The sequence below is a fragment of the Petaurus breviceps genome, unplaced genomic scaffold (genome assembly GCF_028583685.1).
Source record: "Petaurus breviceps papuanus isolate PSGF00001 unplaced genomic scaffold, PetGlider_PUasm1.0 90740, whole genome shotgun sequence".
NCBI classification, from domain to species: Eukaryota; Metazoa; Chordata; class Mammalia; order Diprotodontia; family Petauridae; genus Petaurus; species Petaurus breviceps.
In genome coordinates this window covers 14642759-14660403 of record NW_027187330.1, presented here as the reverse complement: position 1 = coordinate 14660403, position 17645 = coordinate 14642759, and the positions used below count along the sequence as shown (strand labels likewise).

Here is a 17645-nt window from a genome sequence, read left to right as displayed (position 1 = left end):
TACTACTACTACTACTACTACTACTACTACTACTACTACTACTACTATGCAGAGAAGAATCATGGTAGTGTCAGATGGGTAGGAGGAAACCTGTAGGGAGAAGCGAGTCTTGGAAGCTAAGGCAGGAAAGAGTATACAGGATGAGGAAGTAGTCAATAGTATCCAAAGCTACAGAGAGGTCTCAGGGAAAGGTCATTGGTGTTAGCAATTAAGAAATCATTGGTAACATTGGAGGAAAAAAGTTTCAGTCACACAGCACTCAACCTTCCTGAGTCTCGGCTTTCTTATCTGTAAAATGGGAATAATAATAGATGGATTACTACACAGAACTTTGTAAGCCTTAAAGTGTTCTATAAAAGTGAGATATTATTACTACTGGAGTTGAATTGCATTTTTCCAGGAACTCTCTTGAGGCTCCTCCCATCCCCCACCTCTGTCCTCTGGTTGTTTTGCTGAGCTCTTTATTTCTAGTGGCTTTGCTCCTGCCTCCTGAAGGAATCCTTTCATTTTCCTAATCATTCCTTTTTTGGATTCCCTCCAGTGTAGCCTTACTCTCTTGCCTCAGAGATACGTCAAAGGTGGTACAGAGTTTCAGCCCTCCTTACCCCACCGAGTGGCTATCTCCTGACTCTTCTGTAACTCAAACCTACATAGCTTGGGCCACAGCTCAGAATAGCCCGAGTGCTTTAGCTAAGGCACCGTGCTGCAGATGCCTCTAACATTCTCTCTGCTATCACCCTGTCATCTGGTGCTACTGCTTTCCAGGTTTCTCTCACCTAGAAGTTAACAAAGCTTCAGATTATTTTTACCAATGAGAGGTGGATTTGACATTTTTTCCCCAGAGTTTAATTTCTTATTTTTTATTTTCACACCCATTTCCTCCACCCTTTTAGGTCTCTTAGACACAGCTTAGTGCTTGTCCACAAACATTCCCATGAGAAATCTTTGTGGACATAATGCCTTCTCTCCCTTTTTGTAAAATTGTTAAGTTGGTCAGCATTATTTTGGAGAACTGTTAGGGAAGATACTGAGTCATACAATCAGAGTCATAGATTATAAGAATTGGAGAAGACCTCAGGGCCTTCTATTTAACTCATACCTAATGAGTTATGGGTCAGGAGGACTTTGGTGCTGCTGCTACTTGGCGCTACTCAGATTAGACTATGTAGGTGGCCGTGTATATGACTGATTCGATTTCTAGATCTGCTTATTTTATTATTTATGTTCTACTTAAAATAAGATACAAAATCACACTGCATCAAACACTGGTCCACACAGCACTAAGGCAAATCTCTCACTCTTCATATCGAGCCATTGACTATTAATCCTTCTCTCTCCCCAAACTGTTGGTTCACAAACTGTGTAAATAAGGCTAAAGCAATTGAGTCTATTCCCATTTCGGTCAATTACTTTTTTTCTGGTACATGATTATAGGTCATACCTATGGCTTATTTGAAATAGCCATTGGATTTGGAATCAGTAGTGCAGTCCTGGCATCCAAATCTAGTGATGTCTGCCATGCACACACACACACACACACACACACACGTATATATAATTCTGAACTCAAATAAAATGAGCATTTCCATATACAAAGTAAAAAAGAAAAAGAGATTATGCATAAAACTGTGCATCTCTATTACATATGGCTTGCCTGTCATTATCCATTTCTGAAATTTAGCTTTCCTTTAAAATAAGGGGTACTGATGGTGATAGGCTAGGTGACATCTAAAGTCCCTTAAGATCACAGGATAATAGATTTAGAACTAGGAGGGACTTCAGGGGTCATCTAATCCAAGAGTATAACTCCCTTATTTTAAAGATCAGGAAACTGAAACTCAGACAGGTTGGGACTTGTCCAAAATCTTATAGGTAATTAAAGGTAGAGCCAGGATTTAAGCATCAAATTCATTGACTCCCAATCCTACGTTCTTTCCATTGTGCGATGAAATAAAGAAATAGGCTACAACATTGAAGAATTAGGTGGACATCAATAGTATATATCTGCACAAAAAAAAGTCATTCACAGTAGGGCATTTACATACACAATATCACGTAGCATATAATTTAAGGTCAAGTGAGCAATTAAGAGAGTGTTTTTGAATTTTTATTTTATTTTTTAAAGATTGGGTCTTCCTATCTTGCCCAGGTTGGATTTTCGGAGCTCCTCACAGGCTTAGTTCCACTTTGATCAACATGGGAGCTTCTATTTGCTCTATTTTCTTACTGGGAATGATTTGTCCCTCCTTAAGAAATTTGTATTCCTCCCTTAGCTCTTCCCCATCATCCATTCTCAGGGGCTCACCATTTTAATGCCAAGCTTAACGTAGACATCAAATGAGCTTAGTCTACTGCTGCTTAGAGCTTGTGAGCTTAACCAGCCTCCCTTGTAGCAGGAATTACAAGAATGAAACATTATACCCAGCTCAGAGAGCTGAATATGAAATATTATAGCAGCAGGAGATCAATTTTAGCGAAATGGATTTAGGAGGAAGTAGGACTTGGTTTAGATCTTGAAAGATCAATAGGAATTGAACAGGCAGATATGCATTTGGAGATCATTTTGTGAGCAAAGATACAGAGGAAGTTAGTAAGGGCATCTTCATTTGTAAGAATTACTAATTAGTACCCATTAAGAAAAGCCAGCAATAAGTCAGCCAGGATCTATTAATGTCACTCCTAGGGCCATACTACTGGAGACTAAGGGGATGTCTATCAATTGAAGAATAGCTAGATAAGTTACTGTATATGAATGTAATAAAATATTGTTATACCATAAGAAATTATGAGAGACAATTTCAGAGAAATCTGAGAAGGCTTCTTTCAACTGATGCTGAATGTAGCTAATAGAACTAAGAGAACAATTAATAATCGATTATAATATATACTATTATATAATATATTGCATAATATGTAATACAATGTAATATAAAATATAATATTTACAATATATAATATAATATATGACAACATATAATATAACCACATTGTAAAATAAAACAATGGGGCAGATAGGTGGCACCATATTGCATAGAGTGCCCTGCCTGCAGTCAGGAAAACTCATCCTCTATCTAACTTCCTGCATTTACCAGCTGTGTGACCCTGGGCAAGTCACTTAACCCTGTTAGTCTCAGTTTCCTCATCTGTAAAATGAACTGGGGAGAAAATGGCAAACCACCCTAGTATCTTTGCTAAGAAAACCCCAAATGGGGTCATAGAGAGTCAGACGTGACTAAAACGACTGAGCAGTAACAAAATAAAATAACAGAAACAACAGCAGTGACTTTGAAACACACAATGTCTGATCTATTCAGTAATCAACCATGATTGCAAAAGAAGGATGATGAAACATTTGTTCACCTCCTGATAGAGTAGGAATAGGCTAAAACTACACAAAAAGACAAGTATTTTTATGCTCAACCAATGTAGCGTCTTATTTTTTTTTGCTTGATTATATCTATTTGTTACAAGGATTTTTCTTTTTTTCTTTTGCTTGATTATTTTTATTTGTTATAAGGATTTTTTTTTCTTTTTCCTCAGTGGGGTGGGAGGAGATGAGAATAAGGGGTGGTAGGGTGATGGGAGGTGAGAAGAAGGAGGAGACATTTGTGATAGAGTTGCCTAGTCAAAAATGTCCTTGAAACATTAAAAAGAAATTCACAAAAGACAAAGAAGGAAGACATGAAGAAAACGTACAGAAGTAAGACAGCTTTGAAAGTTACATGTTGAATTTATTACAAACCCAATAGGAAAAGCCGTATGTAATAGAGACGCACAGTTTTCTGCATAATCCTCTTTTTCTTTTGTATAAGGAAATGCACATTTTTTTTGGTACTTATTTTTTTTTTAATTTTTTAAAAAGCAATCGGGGTTAAGTAACTTGCTCAAGGTTACATGGCCAGTTATTTCCGGGTGTGGTGCTGAGTGTCTGAGCCCAGATTTGATCCAAGTCATCCCAACACTGGAGCCGGTGCTCTTACTCGCTGAGCCACCTGGCCACCCCTAAGCAATTGGGGTTAAGTAACTTGCTCAAGGTTACACGGCCAGGTGTTTCTGGGTGGGTGCTAAGTGTCTGAACCCAGATTCAATCCCCAGGTCATCCTGACACTGGAGCCGGTGCTCTTACTCGCTGTGCTACCTGGCCGCCCCTTATTTGGTACTTATTAAGTTCAGAATTTAAAAAATATATATGCATATATATATATATATATATATTCTAACTTCTTTCAAGATGCAATTTAAATACCATCAACTACATGAGACCTTCACGAATCTCTCAAACTACTAGTAACTGTCTCTTCCTCAAATTACCTTGTATTTACTTTATATAGAGAGTATATACATGTATGTACATGTTGATATATAATACCCTTGAGGGGAACGACTGCTTCATTTTTGTCTTTGTATTTCCAGTGCCTAGCATGGTACCTGGCTCATAGCATGAATTCTCTTGATCAGTTGAACCTTGTAGATGACAACCCATTGATGCTTGTCTTATGAGACTCCCAAGTGTCTCCCTAGTACCTCTAAGATAAAAATGCTTTTGGTTAGTGTTTATAGCTCTTCACAATATGTCCTCTTTCTACCTTTCTAGTTTTGGAAGCACAGTGCTAGACATATACAAAGAGCTTAATAAATGCTTATTGACTGATTTACTGATTCTTGTCAATGTTTTCCTGTATGTTTCATAAAGGGGGTCTATTCAATGTGCTGGGGGGCCTTCCTTGATTTCTTTTGACATTGCAAATATACCAGTGGAACATACAAGCTGTCCATTGGTTATCTCTCTTGCCATGTGACCAGCTCAATTTCTTTTTTGGTTATATATTTCTTTGATTAAATATTTTAACATGGTCTATGTATATCTGGCAATATCTGCTATTAAACAATCTGAAGCCTGGAACATGATCTATTCCCTCTGCCTTTGGCCAGGCTGGCATCTTTATCTTCCCAGGACAAGGTTCACACCTTGACCCTTGTGATTTGGTACTTGTGGTGTTCTGGCTTCACAGCTATGTTTGTTTAAAGGCATTCCCTTCTAAAGATGATCTGACTATCAGATCAAGGTACTGTCCCCTTATTTTTCCTCCTTGGGGCTACTGTGAGGCTATTGCATAATCAGAATTTGAATTTTTCTTTGCCTGTTTTCTGATCAATTTCCTTTTTATTTGATATCTCTAGTTAAGTGTTATAGATCAAGTATGATATCTATACAAAGCACTTAGTGCATTGTCTGGTACATAGGTTTATTCCTTCTACCCCCTCTTTATATCCTCCTTCTTCGGTCTATAAAAATGAACACAGAAGAAAACTAAACAGCTTTGCCTCCAAGCCCATTTATTGTTGTCTTTTACACTGGGAAGTTATGTTTTTCTTTTAATACTTCTTTCTGGAAGATTCATCTAGGTATATCTCCTTATATATTGTCGTCCTCTGCCCCTATCCTTTTTCAGACAAATTCTCAGAAGGCAAGGACTGAGAGGCAGTGTGGCGTAGTGGTAACAGTGCTCTGTGGGGAGATGGGACATCTGGTTTCAAAGCTTGTTTTTTAAATGTGTGTGTATTATTTATGTTAAACATTCATTTAAAATTTTTTTGAGTTCCAAATTCTCTCCCTTCTTCTAGTCTCTTCCCTACTCCAAATCTTGCTTTTTATTTTTGGAAATTTACTAGCTGATGTCAGCAAAAAAACAAACAAACAAACAAACAAAAAACCCCAAACAAACTTCCTAATAATAAGAACTATCTAAAAGTGTAATGGGCTGCTCTAGGGTGTAGTAGGTTTCCCCTCATTGGTGGTCTTCAAGTAAAAGCTGGATAACTATTTGTCAAGTACTTTGACAGTGTAGATTGTTTGCCATGGGCAATTCACCACACTTCTGAGAGTCATAAAGTATTTATTTGGAAAATGGGGGAAAGGATACTTCCACTGCTTACCTCATAGAGCTGTTGTGAGAAAATTGTTTTGTAAATATAAATATGAGTAGTTATCACTTGACTTTGCGTTTCCCCTAATGTCTAGCATAGCTGATTAATGTGTACTTATTAAATTGAATTAAAACCCCATTTGGTGTTAATCTATGTATTTGCTTCCAACTGACCTTGTGTTATTTTGCTTCTCCCCTCCCTTTTTTGGGGCATGTATCACAGCGAACAGTAAACACATTCAATGGCTTCATGGGATAGATGGTGAAGTTTGGGTCTGGATTATGGGAGAAGCCCCAGGCGACAAGCCATATGAACAGATTTCGGAGGAGCTGATAGGAGAAAGGGCAAGAAGACAGGCCCAGAAGGAGGCGGAGGAACTATGGTGAGGGGACACGAGCATGGAGTTGTGGACAGGGCACTGACTGGGAGACAGAGAACCTGCAGTCTAAATTTCAGCCCTGACATTTTTTAGCTAATTGACCTCAGGCAAATCACTTTACCTTCTTTCCTTGTAAATTAAGGGTTTGGACAAAATAAGCTCCAAGCTTCCTTCTGGTTCTAAATCCTGTCATTTTAGGACCACATTTGATGGAGGGAAGCTAGAATGGTAGCAAGATAATAGGTTCTGTAAAATTCAGAGTCTAAATGGATTGGTTTCTTGGCAATCCTGGGGTGACAGTTATGCAGTTAGCTTTCTGAATGAAAGAGCAGATTAAGACACTCTTTCTAGGAAGGGTTATCCTAGGGCCTTCTTGAAGCATGATTAGCAAGGACTAAAATTTTGGAGAAGGCTCATTATACTGTAGGTATTGGACTTTTCACTCCTTACTTCCCTTTGCAGATTGTCACAGAGTGAGCTGTTCAGTCCCCCAGTGATTTTATCCAGGATTTGCTTCAAAATAGAGTATTTTTGTTCCCTCATATTGGAAATTCAGGTGGCAATTATACATGGGTGTTTTTTCTTAAAGTTATTTTCTTCTTTTGCTTGCTTGTTTCAAAATAAGAGCTTATTTTTATTGCTCTTCTCTTGAAAGGAGACAAAAGGAGGCAGAAATCACAAAGAAATTCCGGGATGCTATGGCAAATGAGAAGGCTCGGATCTTGGCAGAGAAATGGAAAGTAGAGATGGAAGACCGCAAGGCAGCCAAAGTTCTGGAAGAGAGGATCCATGAGGAATTCAAGGTTGGCCAATAGTCATTTAGCAGCATTTGTCTTTACTCTTTAGAGTCTTTACTCTAAGGACACATGGGGATTAGGACTTATTTATGATTCTTCTGAAAATTGTGGGTGGCTGGGTGTTTTATAAAACCACTGCATTTCAGAACCAAGGAAAACCTGGCTTTGCTCCACCCTTTCATTTTACAGGTGAGGAAACTGAGGTTAAGAGAGGCCAAGAGAATACTCCCAACATCATATACTTGTGATTTATATCTATATCAAAGAATCATAGAATTCTGAACTGGAAGGGGCAGCAGAGACCAATGAATTCAAATCATTCATGAAAGTAATCGACAGTATTAACATACTTGACAAATGGTTTACATTTGCCATAACGTGTTCAGTCATTGCCCAATTGATTGGCCTCCCCTCAGTTTCTCAATTCTTTGCCACCACAAAAAAGAACTGCTATAAATATTTTTGTAGATATAGGCTCCTTTCCCATTTTTTGATCTCTTTGGGATATAGATCTATTAGTGATATTGATGGGTTAAAGAGAATACACAATTTTATAGCCCTTTGGGCATGATTCTAAATTGTTCTCCAGAATGGTTGATGTTCTCACCAACAATACATTAGTGTCCCTCCTTTTTTTTTTCACTGTAACTTTATTCTAATCCAACCAGCTCTGACCAGCAATGGACATGTTATATCCCCTGGAGTGTAAAATCCAATTTTTTTAGGGCCTGTGATTTTGTTCCTAACATGTTACATATTAAGAAGACTTCTAGCCTAAACTTTTCAAGTTGTAGGTGAGGAAATTGAGACCCAGAGAGATTTGTGCATAATACAAGCTTAATGGGTGAGAGAGAACCATTTAGTTGAGTGGGACTTAGATTTTCTCCCAAGGAAGAGAGGGTGGTAGCTTCATTGTTGAGATATTCCTTTATCTCTGTTCTACAGAGCAATGTTTCTCAGCCCAAACTATACCACAGAGAGGGCAGCTTCCCCTCCCCCATCAGAAGCAGTGGGTTCCTGATCATTGAAGATCCCCATACAGAGGCTTAGTGACTAGTGGGATGTCGTAGAGGGCAGCCACTGCTCAAATACAAGTAGGATTTCATGATCTCATTCTTCAATTTCTGAGAAGTTTTTGATAAGTAGCTTGCCTGAGTTCACTGAACTAGTTAGAGGCAGAGTTGGCCCAAGAACCAAAGTCTGCTGTTTCCCAGGACAGTACTCTTTCTACTGGGCCACTGGGGACCCAGTAATAGCAATAGATCTAGAACCGAAAGGGATGTTTGAGGTCATCTAGTCAGACTCCCTCATCATACAGAGAAGATCACTGAGAGGCAAAGAGGGGAAGTGACTTGTCCCAAGACCATAAATATAAGTGGCAGAGCTGGGATTCATCACCGTTCCTGTGATTCCAAGCCTCCCTTTCACTATGCCATGTTTCTTTCCTTGCCTTTGGAAATGTTCTCTGGATAACCCTTTCTGTTCGATCTATGAGGAAACTGTCTAGAGCTCTAGACTTGGAGTCAGAAATACCTGAGTTTAAATCTCACATCAGACATTTACTAGCTTTGTGATCCTGGGCAAATCACTTAACTTCTCTTTGCCTCAGTTTCCTCATCTGTAAAATAAGGGGGTTGAATGTGATAACCTCCAAGATCCCTTTTAGCTCTACATCAGTGATCCTGTGATCGTTATTTAAGCATCACAGACAGAGGATTCAATTATGACTTGGCTCTGTGACAGCCCGGGTTCTTCCTTTGACTTTCTCTATTGTGCTACTGATTTCAAAGGATGGGAAATGACAGGCAGCCACTCTGAATACCAGGATGCCATTTGGTTAAAAATCTCTTCATGTTTAACTGCAATCACAGAAAGCCCTTAAGAAGTGTGACTTTCATGAATGATTCAATCAGGGTACAGAATGAAATGAAGATCAGTTAACAAGCCCACTTTAACAAGTTTAAAATATTTAACAAGTCATTAATCATCCTTCTGCAGTGATGACCACAGCATATTTAAAACAGTCTCAGAAAAGAGGAAGGAAAAAGCCTGAACTCCATTAAAGTTTCATTATCTTCAAATATTCAGATTTTCAAAATTAAAGCTCACTGTCCATTCAGGTGACGTGTTTAATTTCCAACCAAATTGTCTGAGACCCACCTACCTGGGGGTAATCAATTGCTTTTCTACCTCTTGATGAGTATAGGGCTTCAAAGTTGGTTAGACTAGATAAATGATATTTTCCATTATCAGAGTGAGTTTTCCCCTTGTCATTACTAATTTTACGACTTCCCAAGTACTAAGTCAAGTAATATTTAATATATAATGCTGGAATGTGTGAAAGCTCTGGGTTTGACATTTAAGAACCATGAATGTTTTTATGCATCTTCTAATGTGGACAAATAAGCATGTTTTAAGTAATTGGCATTAATTGTTTATTAATGTTCCAAGAGTACTGTGATAACTGAATGCCCATTATCTGAGGACCAGAATTACTAAATTCTGAAAGACTCATTGCCAAAGTGGTCTCAGAGTGATGAATTTCTTGACCATGGCAATATTAGAAGACTCTACTAAGTTGTAGAATTGTGATATATTGTAAGTGAAGGGAGTGAGCCCCTCTACAAAAGAAATCCCAGAGTCTTTTAATATGGAAGTATACTCCAAGAGGTTATGGGAGCTGGAAAGTGTGCCTCACTATGGTCAATGATGGGCCAGTCCAGGTGAGCAGAGGGTAAGGGTAGGGCCAAAACACAAGATGCAGTATAGGAGGATATGTTTCCAATAACATTTTCTTTGAAGGTATCCTTCTTCAACAGTAATAATAATGGGATAATGCTAAGGTAGTTCCTCACTTCTTCTGAAGAGTAGTCTAAGTACAGTGGAATTACCACACTAGATCTGACCAATGGCTCATTCTGCCTATGATTCTGTCTCTGAATGGAAGGTTTTGGAAAGAGCAGCTAATTGCTCTCCTTGTAGGCAGAGATTTTATCTTCCTTCTGTCCTCCAAGGTCATAAGGCCCATGGTACATTGTAGGTCCTCAATTGAATGAATAAAGAAATGAACAAATGAATGCTGACAACTTAAGAAAGGCACAAATATTTCCTTCAAATCTGTGGTGGTTCCTTAGTAGTTGGATTTCTGCCCAGCATAAGAAAGGCATTTCTAATAAGAAGTGCTGTCCATGATTAGAGAAGACTTAGCAGTTAGATGGTACAGTAGATAGAATGCTGGACATGAAATCAGGAAGAAGAACTGAGATTACATCCTACCTTAGATATTTACTGGCTGTATGACCCTGGGCAAGTCATTTAACCTCTGTCTGCCTCAGTTTCCTCATCTATAAAATGAGGATAATAATAACACCTACCTCCCAGGATGATTGTGAGGATCAAATTAGATAATATTTGTAGAGTGTTTTGCAAATTTTAAAACTCCATATAAAATGCTAGCTAATATTAGTAATGGCATCACTGAATCCAGAAGGCTCGGGTTTTAGTCCCAACCATGAGTTTTACTACCTAGAAGTAAGTCATATCTCTTAAGCTTCCAATTCCTCTCCTGTAATATGAAAATACTTGCATTATCTGCCCCAAAGTACTCTTGTGAGGAAAGTGATTTGTAAACCCTCAAGTACAAAATAAATGTGAGTAAATTATTATTTAGCTATTGCTTAGTTTCTCTTTAGTGCTTAAAGATTTGCAAAGCCTTTATGTGTGTTATACATATATATTTTATATGTGCTTTCTGATTTCATCCTCATAACACTCTCTTGAAATAGGTGCTTTTATCATTCCTAAATTTACAGATGAAGAAACTAAGTCTGAGAGAGGTTAAGTGAATTGCCCTGAGTCACTCAGGCCTTCTGACTCCAAGGCTAGTTTTCTATTGACTGGAGTTATTTCCATTTTCAGCTTGCAGTTCTCAGGGTAATAGGTTCTTCTTACGCAGGGCACTCCATTTCTCTACTCTTGTCTTTCTCTCCTTCGTCATTTCCTCCCCTTGGCTTCCCTGGCTTCTTTGAAGCCGCAGTTAAAGACCTACCTTTTGCAAGAAGACTTCTTGTGTCTTCCTTGATCTTAGTGCCTTCCCTCTGAGACTATTCCTGATTTATCCTCTTCATGAGTATACATGCATACACATGCATTTATGTGTATATGTACACATACATGTGTATGTATACATGTGTATTTATATACGTGTGTTATAGATCTATCTATCTGTCTATCTATCTATCTATCTATCTAATCTACATGTTGTCTCTCCATTAGACTTTGACCCTTAGAACAGGATCTGTTTTTTCTAATCTATCTCTCCAGTATATATAGTTAGTACTTAATAAACCCTGATGACAGACAATGTCACACCAGAATTGAAGGAGTCTTCTGGAATCTTAACTTTCTGTATGGGATGGAAGCCTCCTCTAGATTACATACAAGCTCATAGATGGAGGATGGGCAATGGTCATATGTCTTAGGAAGATTTTTTCCAAAAGGTAGAACTGTGACTTAGCCAAAGTTCTGATTCACTGATGACAAGAGCCAGGAAATGGATACCAAGTCAAGTCAAGAAAAATTTATTAAGCAGTTGTCATGCTCTGGTACTGACCAATATACTGCAAATATAAATGTAAGTAAAAAGACTGTGTGCTTTTGAGGAAATTATGTTCTAATGTACTCATGTAGTTGTTCAGTCATTTTCAGTTGTGTCTGACTCTTCATGAGCCCATTTGTTTTTTTTTTTCTTTTTGGAGGGCAATTTGGGGTTAAGTGACTTGCCCAAGGTCACACGGCTAGTTTTTGTGTTAAGTGTCTGAGGCCGGATTTGGACTCAGGTCCTCCTGACTCCAGGGATGGTGCTCTATTCACTGTGCCACCTAGCCACCCCAATTTGGGGTTTTCTTGGCAGAGATGCTGGAAGGGTTTGCCATTTCCTTCTCTAGCTCATTTTACAGATGAGGAAACTGAGGCAAACAGGGTTAAGTGACTTGCCCAGGGTCACATAGAGTGTCTGAAGCCAGATTTGAATTTAGGAAGATGTGGTTTTGACTTCAGCTTGGCACACCACTGTGCCACATAGCCCTAGCACACAAAAAGGAACTGAAAAGAAGGAAAGGAGGTATCAATGCTGATAATGTGGTGACAAAGTCCAGAGAATGAAGATGATTGGTCTAGGCCTTTCCTCAAAATGGAGGTTCTGGAAAGAACTCATCAATGGAAGAAGAGGATAACAAGTGAAGGGAGCTGAAGCAAACCTACTGGTGCATTTTCTTTTTTTTTGAATTTTTTTTTTATTTTTCAAATGCCTTACTAACTTCTGATTTACATCATTCATTTCCGCCAGATTTTGAGTTGCAGATTTTTCTCCCCGTTTTTTCCCTACCCACTGCCCCAAAATAGCAGTCCCACAGGATATGCCCTCCTCCAATCTGCTCTCTCCTATACCCCATACCCCCTTCAACTTTTCCAATAGGACACGGTGGATCTCTATGCCCCAGTGCCAGTATATCTTATTTCCCAATTACATGTAAAATAGTATTAATAATAATATATGTATATTTGAATATTTGATTTTAAAACTTTGAATTCCAGATTCATTCCCTTTCTCCCTTGTCACCCAACCTTACTGGGAAGATAAGCAGTTCAGTATAGGTTGTACATGTGTGGCTAATGCAAAACAATAACATAGTAGATATATTGTAAAAGACTGACTATATTTCCCTCCCTCCTTTCCCACCTCCCACTTGTTCTGTTCTCTACTTTGATCCCGTCCCTTGTCAAAAGTGGGTGCTTCCAACTTCCCTCCCCCCCCCCAGCTTGCCCTCCTATCATCCCCCCTCTCATCCCCTTCCCCCGCTACTTTCCTGGAGGGTGAGATACCTTATTTAGTGTGTATTTCATTCCTTCCTCAAGCCAAGTTCAATGGGAATAAGGTAGACCCACTCCCTTTTGCCTTCCTATTCTTCCCCTCCATTATAACCATTTTTCCCTTGCCTCTTCTATATGAGATAGTTAACCCACTCTTTCTCTCCCCATCTCCTCTCATTATATTCCTCTCTCACCTCTTAATTTCACCTTTTAAGTATCATCCCTTCCTGTTAAATTGGTCCTGTGCCCTCTATCTATGTATACCTCTAAACATATACACACACATTCACATATGCCCATATACACTCATATATAGACATATGTATATGTCTATATATATATATATATATTTCTATTCCCTTCAACTATTGAGAAAAGTTTCATAAGTTACAATTATTGTTTTTCCATGTAGGGATGTTAATAGTTCAATAGTTGATAAGTTCCTCATGATTTATTTTCCCTGTTTACCTTCTCATGCTTCTCTTACTTCTTGTATCTGAATGTTAAATTTTCTATTCAACTCTGGTTTTTTCAGCAAGAATACTTGAAAGTCCTCTATTCCACCGAATGACCATATTTTCCCCTGAAACATGTACTCAGTTTTGCTGGGTAGTGACTCTTGGTTTTAATCCCAGCTCCTTTACCCTCCGGAATATCATATTCCAGGCCCTTCGATCCCCCAGTGTAGAAGCTGCCAGATCCTAGCTTATCCTGATTGTGTTTCCACAATATTCAAATTATTTCTTCCTGGCTGCTTGTATTATTCTCTCCTTAATCTGGGAATTCTGGAACCTGGCTAGAATATTCCTAGGAGTTTTCTTTTTGGGATCTTTTTCAGGAGGCGATCAGTGGATTCTTTCAACCTCTATTTTGCCTTCTGGTTCTAAAACATCAGGGCAGTTTTCTTTGAGAACTTCCTGGAGGATGATTTCTAGGTTCTTATTTTGATCATCACTTTCGGGTAGTCCAATAATTTTTAAATTATCTCTCCTGGATCTATTTTCCAGGTCAGTGGTTTTTCCCATGAGATATTTCATATTGCCTTCTATTCTTTCATTTGTTTGGATCTGTTTAACAGCATCTTGATTTCTCATAAAGTCATTAGCTTCCATTTGCTCCAATCTAATTCTGAAGCAATGATTCTCCTCAGTGAGCTTTTGAGATTCGTTTTCCCTCTGGCAAATTCGTCTTTTTAAGGCATTCTTCTGCTCATTGCCTTTTTGAGCCTCTTTTGCCATCTGAGTTAGTCTATTTTTTAAGGTGTTATTTTCCTTAGTCAGGCTGTTGACTCTCATTTCATAATTTTCTTGCATTGTTCTCATTTCTCTTCCCAATTTTTCCTCCACTTCTCTTATCTGCTTCTTAAGGTCCTCTATGGCCTGTAACTAGCTCGTATTTTCCTTTGAAGCTTTTGGTGCAGGAGTTCTGACTTCACTATCTTCCTCCTGTTCCATGCTTTACTTCTTTTTGCACCCAAAATAGGAGTCTAATGTTGGAATCTTCTGTCTGCTTTGTTTCCTTTGCCTGGTCATGTCTCCCCTCAGTCACTTGACCCCTGGGCTTTTTGCCACAGTAGGACTCTGCCACCAGACAGGGGAGCTTTCGTCCCAAACGCTGGGGTTTTCTCAGCTGCCGGAGGTATTATATGGGTGCCCTCTCTGAGGCCTCCACATGCTCTGGCAAGCTGGTCACGCACCCCAGAACCTCCACTCCAGACTGCAATCCAGATCCAAGCAGATTAGAGCAAGAGCGATTACCCCTCAGACTGGTGCTTGGTCCCCCTACACTCTGCAGGCCAAGAGCTGAAGCTGCCATGTGGCATTGCCTGGCTGTGCCGGTGTCTCAGTGGCTTCTCACCCCAGGGGCAAAAGCCACGCAATCCCACTTACTGGGTCCCAAAGTCCAGACTGCACTGACCTCACTTTGTCCTTTGCATGTATGTGTTGATAATTCTGTATCGCCATAGCTGCTGCTGATCTGGGGTCCCTCCAGGCCAGCGGCTGGTCAGTCCCACCCTGGGGCTAAAGCCTCTGTGTGGAGCTGGGCTCCGCTCCCAGAGTGCTGCTTTGGCTGATTCCTGCTGGCCTGCCGGGCTGTCCTCAGAGGGAGGTTAGCTTCTCTGTGTCATTTTGTGGGTTCTGCAGCTCCAAAGTTTGTTTAGAGTCCCCTTTTTACATGGATTGGGGGAGGTGGAAGCCGGAGCAGCAGGGAGGTCCTGCTTCTACTCCGCCATCTTGACTCTACCCCCTACTGTTGTATCTTCAACAAGTATGATAGTACTTCCTAGGGCAGCTAAGATTGAAATAGTTTCACATTTCCATGGAAGGTCCCAGAAAAATAAATAAAATTGGTACTTATGTACAGTGCTTAGCATAGTGCCTGGCATATAATAAGCACTTAAAAATGTTTATTGATTGATTGATTTGTAGGGTCATATGATGACCATGCAGTACACTGAGGAAGTCATTCCTATGACTATGGGCCAGAATAGGACCATTTTACCATCTTTCTTCATAAGCTACTATAACTTGAAATCTGGTGAGATATTTACTCATTGGGAAGCATAGACCCCTGGAACTGGAAGTGATCTTAAAAATAATTTGGTCTATCTGCTTTGTTTTAATTAATCAATTAATCAAATTTGTTAAGTGTGATATTTGTTAGGACCAGTGTAAAGTACTGGGGTTACAAAGAGAAAAATGAAAGTTTCTTGGATTGGATTCTACCCTATTTCACAGATAGTGAAATGTAATAATAATAATAACTAGCATTTTATAGCAATTTGAACTATAAAGCACTTTATGTATGTGTAATGGGAATGTAAATTTTAAAGATCTTCCCTGCCCCTAGGCTAAAGTGCACCTGGAGCCTGGGGTGGGAGGCTTGTTTTTCAGTAGATACTTCTTGATTGGCCAGTGAGTCAATAAGGTTGTTACATTCTCTGAGCCAGGAGAAAGCTATATAAGCCCTGATGTGTAGCTTTGTTTTGGGGCTCACTTTGAGAAGTGTTCTGTGATTTGATCAGATGAAACTCTGGGAAGCCGTTGTCCAGGGCTCCCCGGCTTTGAAACCCAGATCTTGATTTGCTATGGATATAATGGTTGGACACTTTGGAAAACTGTCTACTTGATCTGTTTCTCTGTCTTGATAATTCTGTCTGTATATTCTGAAGTGCGGGGTGCTGACCTTTTTCCCCTGAACTAGGTAAGTGATACATATTTGACTGATTAAAGTAAGCTTGTTAACCCATTTTGAGTTGCTTTCCTATATCAAAGCAGATCCAAGAACCTGTGTTGGCAGCCACCCTGGGGTGCTTGCTACTACAGTATGTTATTTAATTTAATCCTGAGAACAAATGAGGACCTACCTGGGAGAAAGGTACTAATATTATTCCCCATTGCACTGATTAGGAAACAGAAAGTTTCCTTGGGACTTGACATTTCCAAGTCACTTGCCCAGGGTTACATAACTAATAAATGTTTGAAGCAGAATTTGAACTCAGACCTTCCTGATCCCAAGTTCAGCACTACACCAGTTATCTGACAATTATAACTATTATCATCAAGATTGTGATCATTAGGGGTGGCCAGGTGGCTCAGCGAGTAAGAGCACTGGTTCCAGTGTTGGGATGACCTGGGGATCAAATCCGGGCTCAGATACTTAGCACCACACCCAGAAATAACTGGCCATGTAACCTTGAGCAAGTTACTTAACCCTGGTTGCTTAAAAAAAAAAAAGATTGTGATCATTATTGCTTTCAGGAGCTATGTATACCGCTCTGATACATTAAAGTTGAACTCACCTTTTTTCCTTGTTCCTCATCTCTCATCGATGTCATTGTAGTTTGCTCTAATGTCTGGTTTTAATCACAAATAAAAGACCTGGCAATATTGAGAATTAGGCATTTTTTTCTCTCTTAAAGTGCTAAATAATGCACCTTGGGTGATCATTTTTAGTCTGATGTGTTTAAAATGTAGCTATAATTGCGGTAACTGTTTGGTACTGAGACAACTAGCCTCAGGTCTGGTGACTCCAAGTTTGTACAACTAAGCACATGAACCACCCTCCCTGTTGTCTCTTCCTACTTTGGCCTTCTCTCATTATTATGGAGACATCAGGAGCCCAGGTCCCTACTGTCTGTGGGGGAGTCACCTCCAGCTCAATGATATTTTCCATTGGCAGTAGGCAGATGCATGACCTACATCGGTCATGTATGTTGTGAAATGACTGAGGAGTTATGAGGATGAGACAGATTAGATTAGCTGAGTTGCCAAGAGAGCTGCCCTGGGCCCAGCGAGGTCTTCTGGACCCATGTGGAAAAGGTATCCAATTCTTCATCTTTTCAGGATTTTCCTGGAAATGGAATAGACCAATTAAATTGAACATTTCATTTAAGCTAAGATTTTTGTATTTTAAAAACAATTATTAGTAGAAATGAGAAAAGTGACATTTTTAGTGAATGCTATCACTAATGCTGTAATTGATAATCATGTTTATAGGAATAATAATAATTGTTCCTTGATGACCTCCCTCTTGCTTGGGCAAAACAATTATAGTTGTAATAATATTGATTGGCTAAGTTAAGGAAATTTATTTAGACAACAATACTGCATATACTTCCTTTCTATCCTTATCACATTGCTTGGACATATTCTGTCTCAAGTACTTGG

At 39.3% G+C, this 17645-nt stretch overlaps 1 protein-coding gene across 1 annotated transcript in view; it reads left to right on the top strand.

Moving 5' to 3' along the window:
* Window positions 1-17645, top strand: part of SH2D4B (SH2 domain containing 4B) — a 199162-nt gene that overhangs the window by 55978 nt on the left and 125539 nt on the right. The window contains exons 2-3 of the mRNA XM_069067317.1: window positions 6151-6310; window positions 6963-7110. Of these exons, the coding sequence (XP_068923418.1) occupies window positions 6151-6310; window positions 6963-7110 (308 nt within the window). The remainder of the gene's footprint in view (window positions 1-6150; window positions 6311-6962; window positions 7111-17645) is intronic.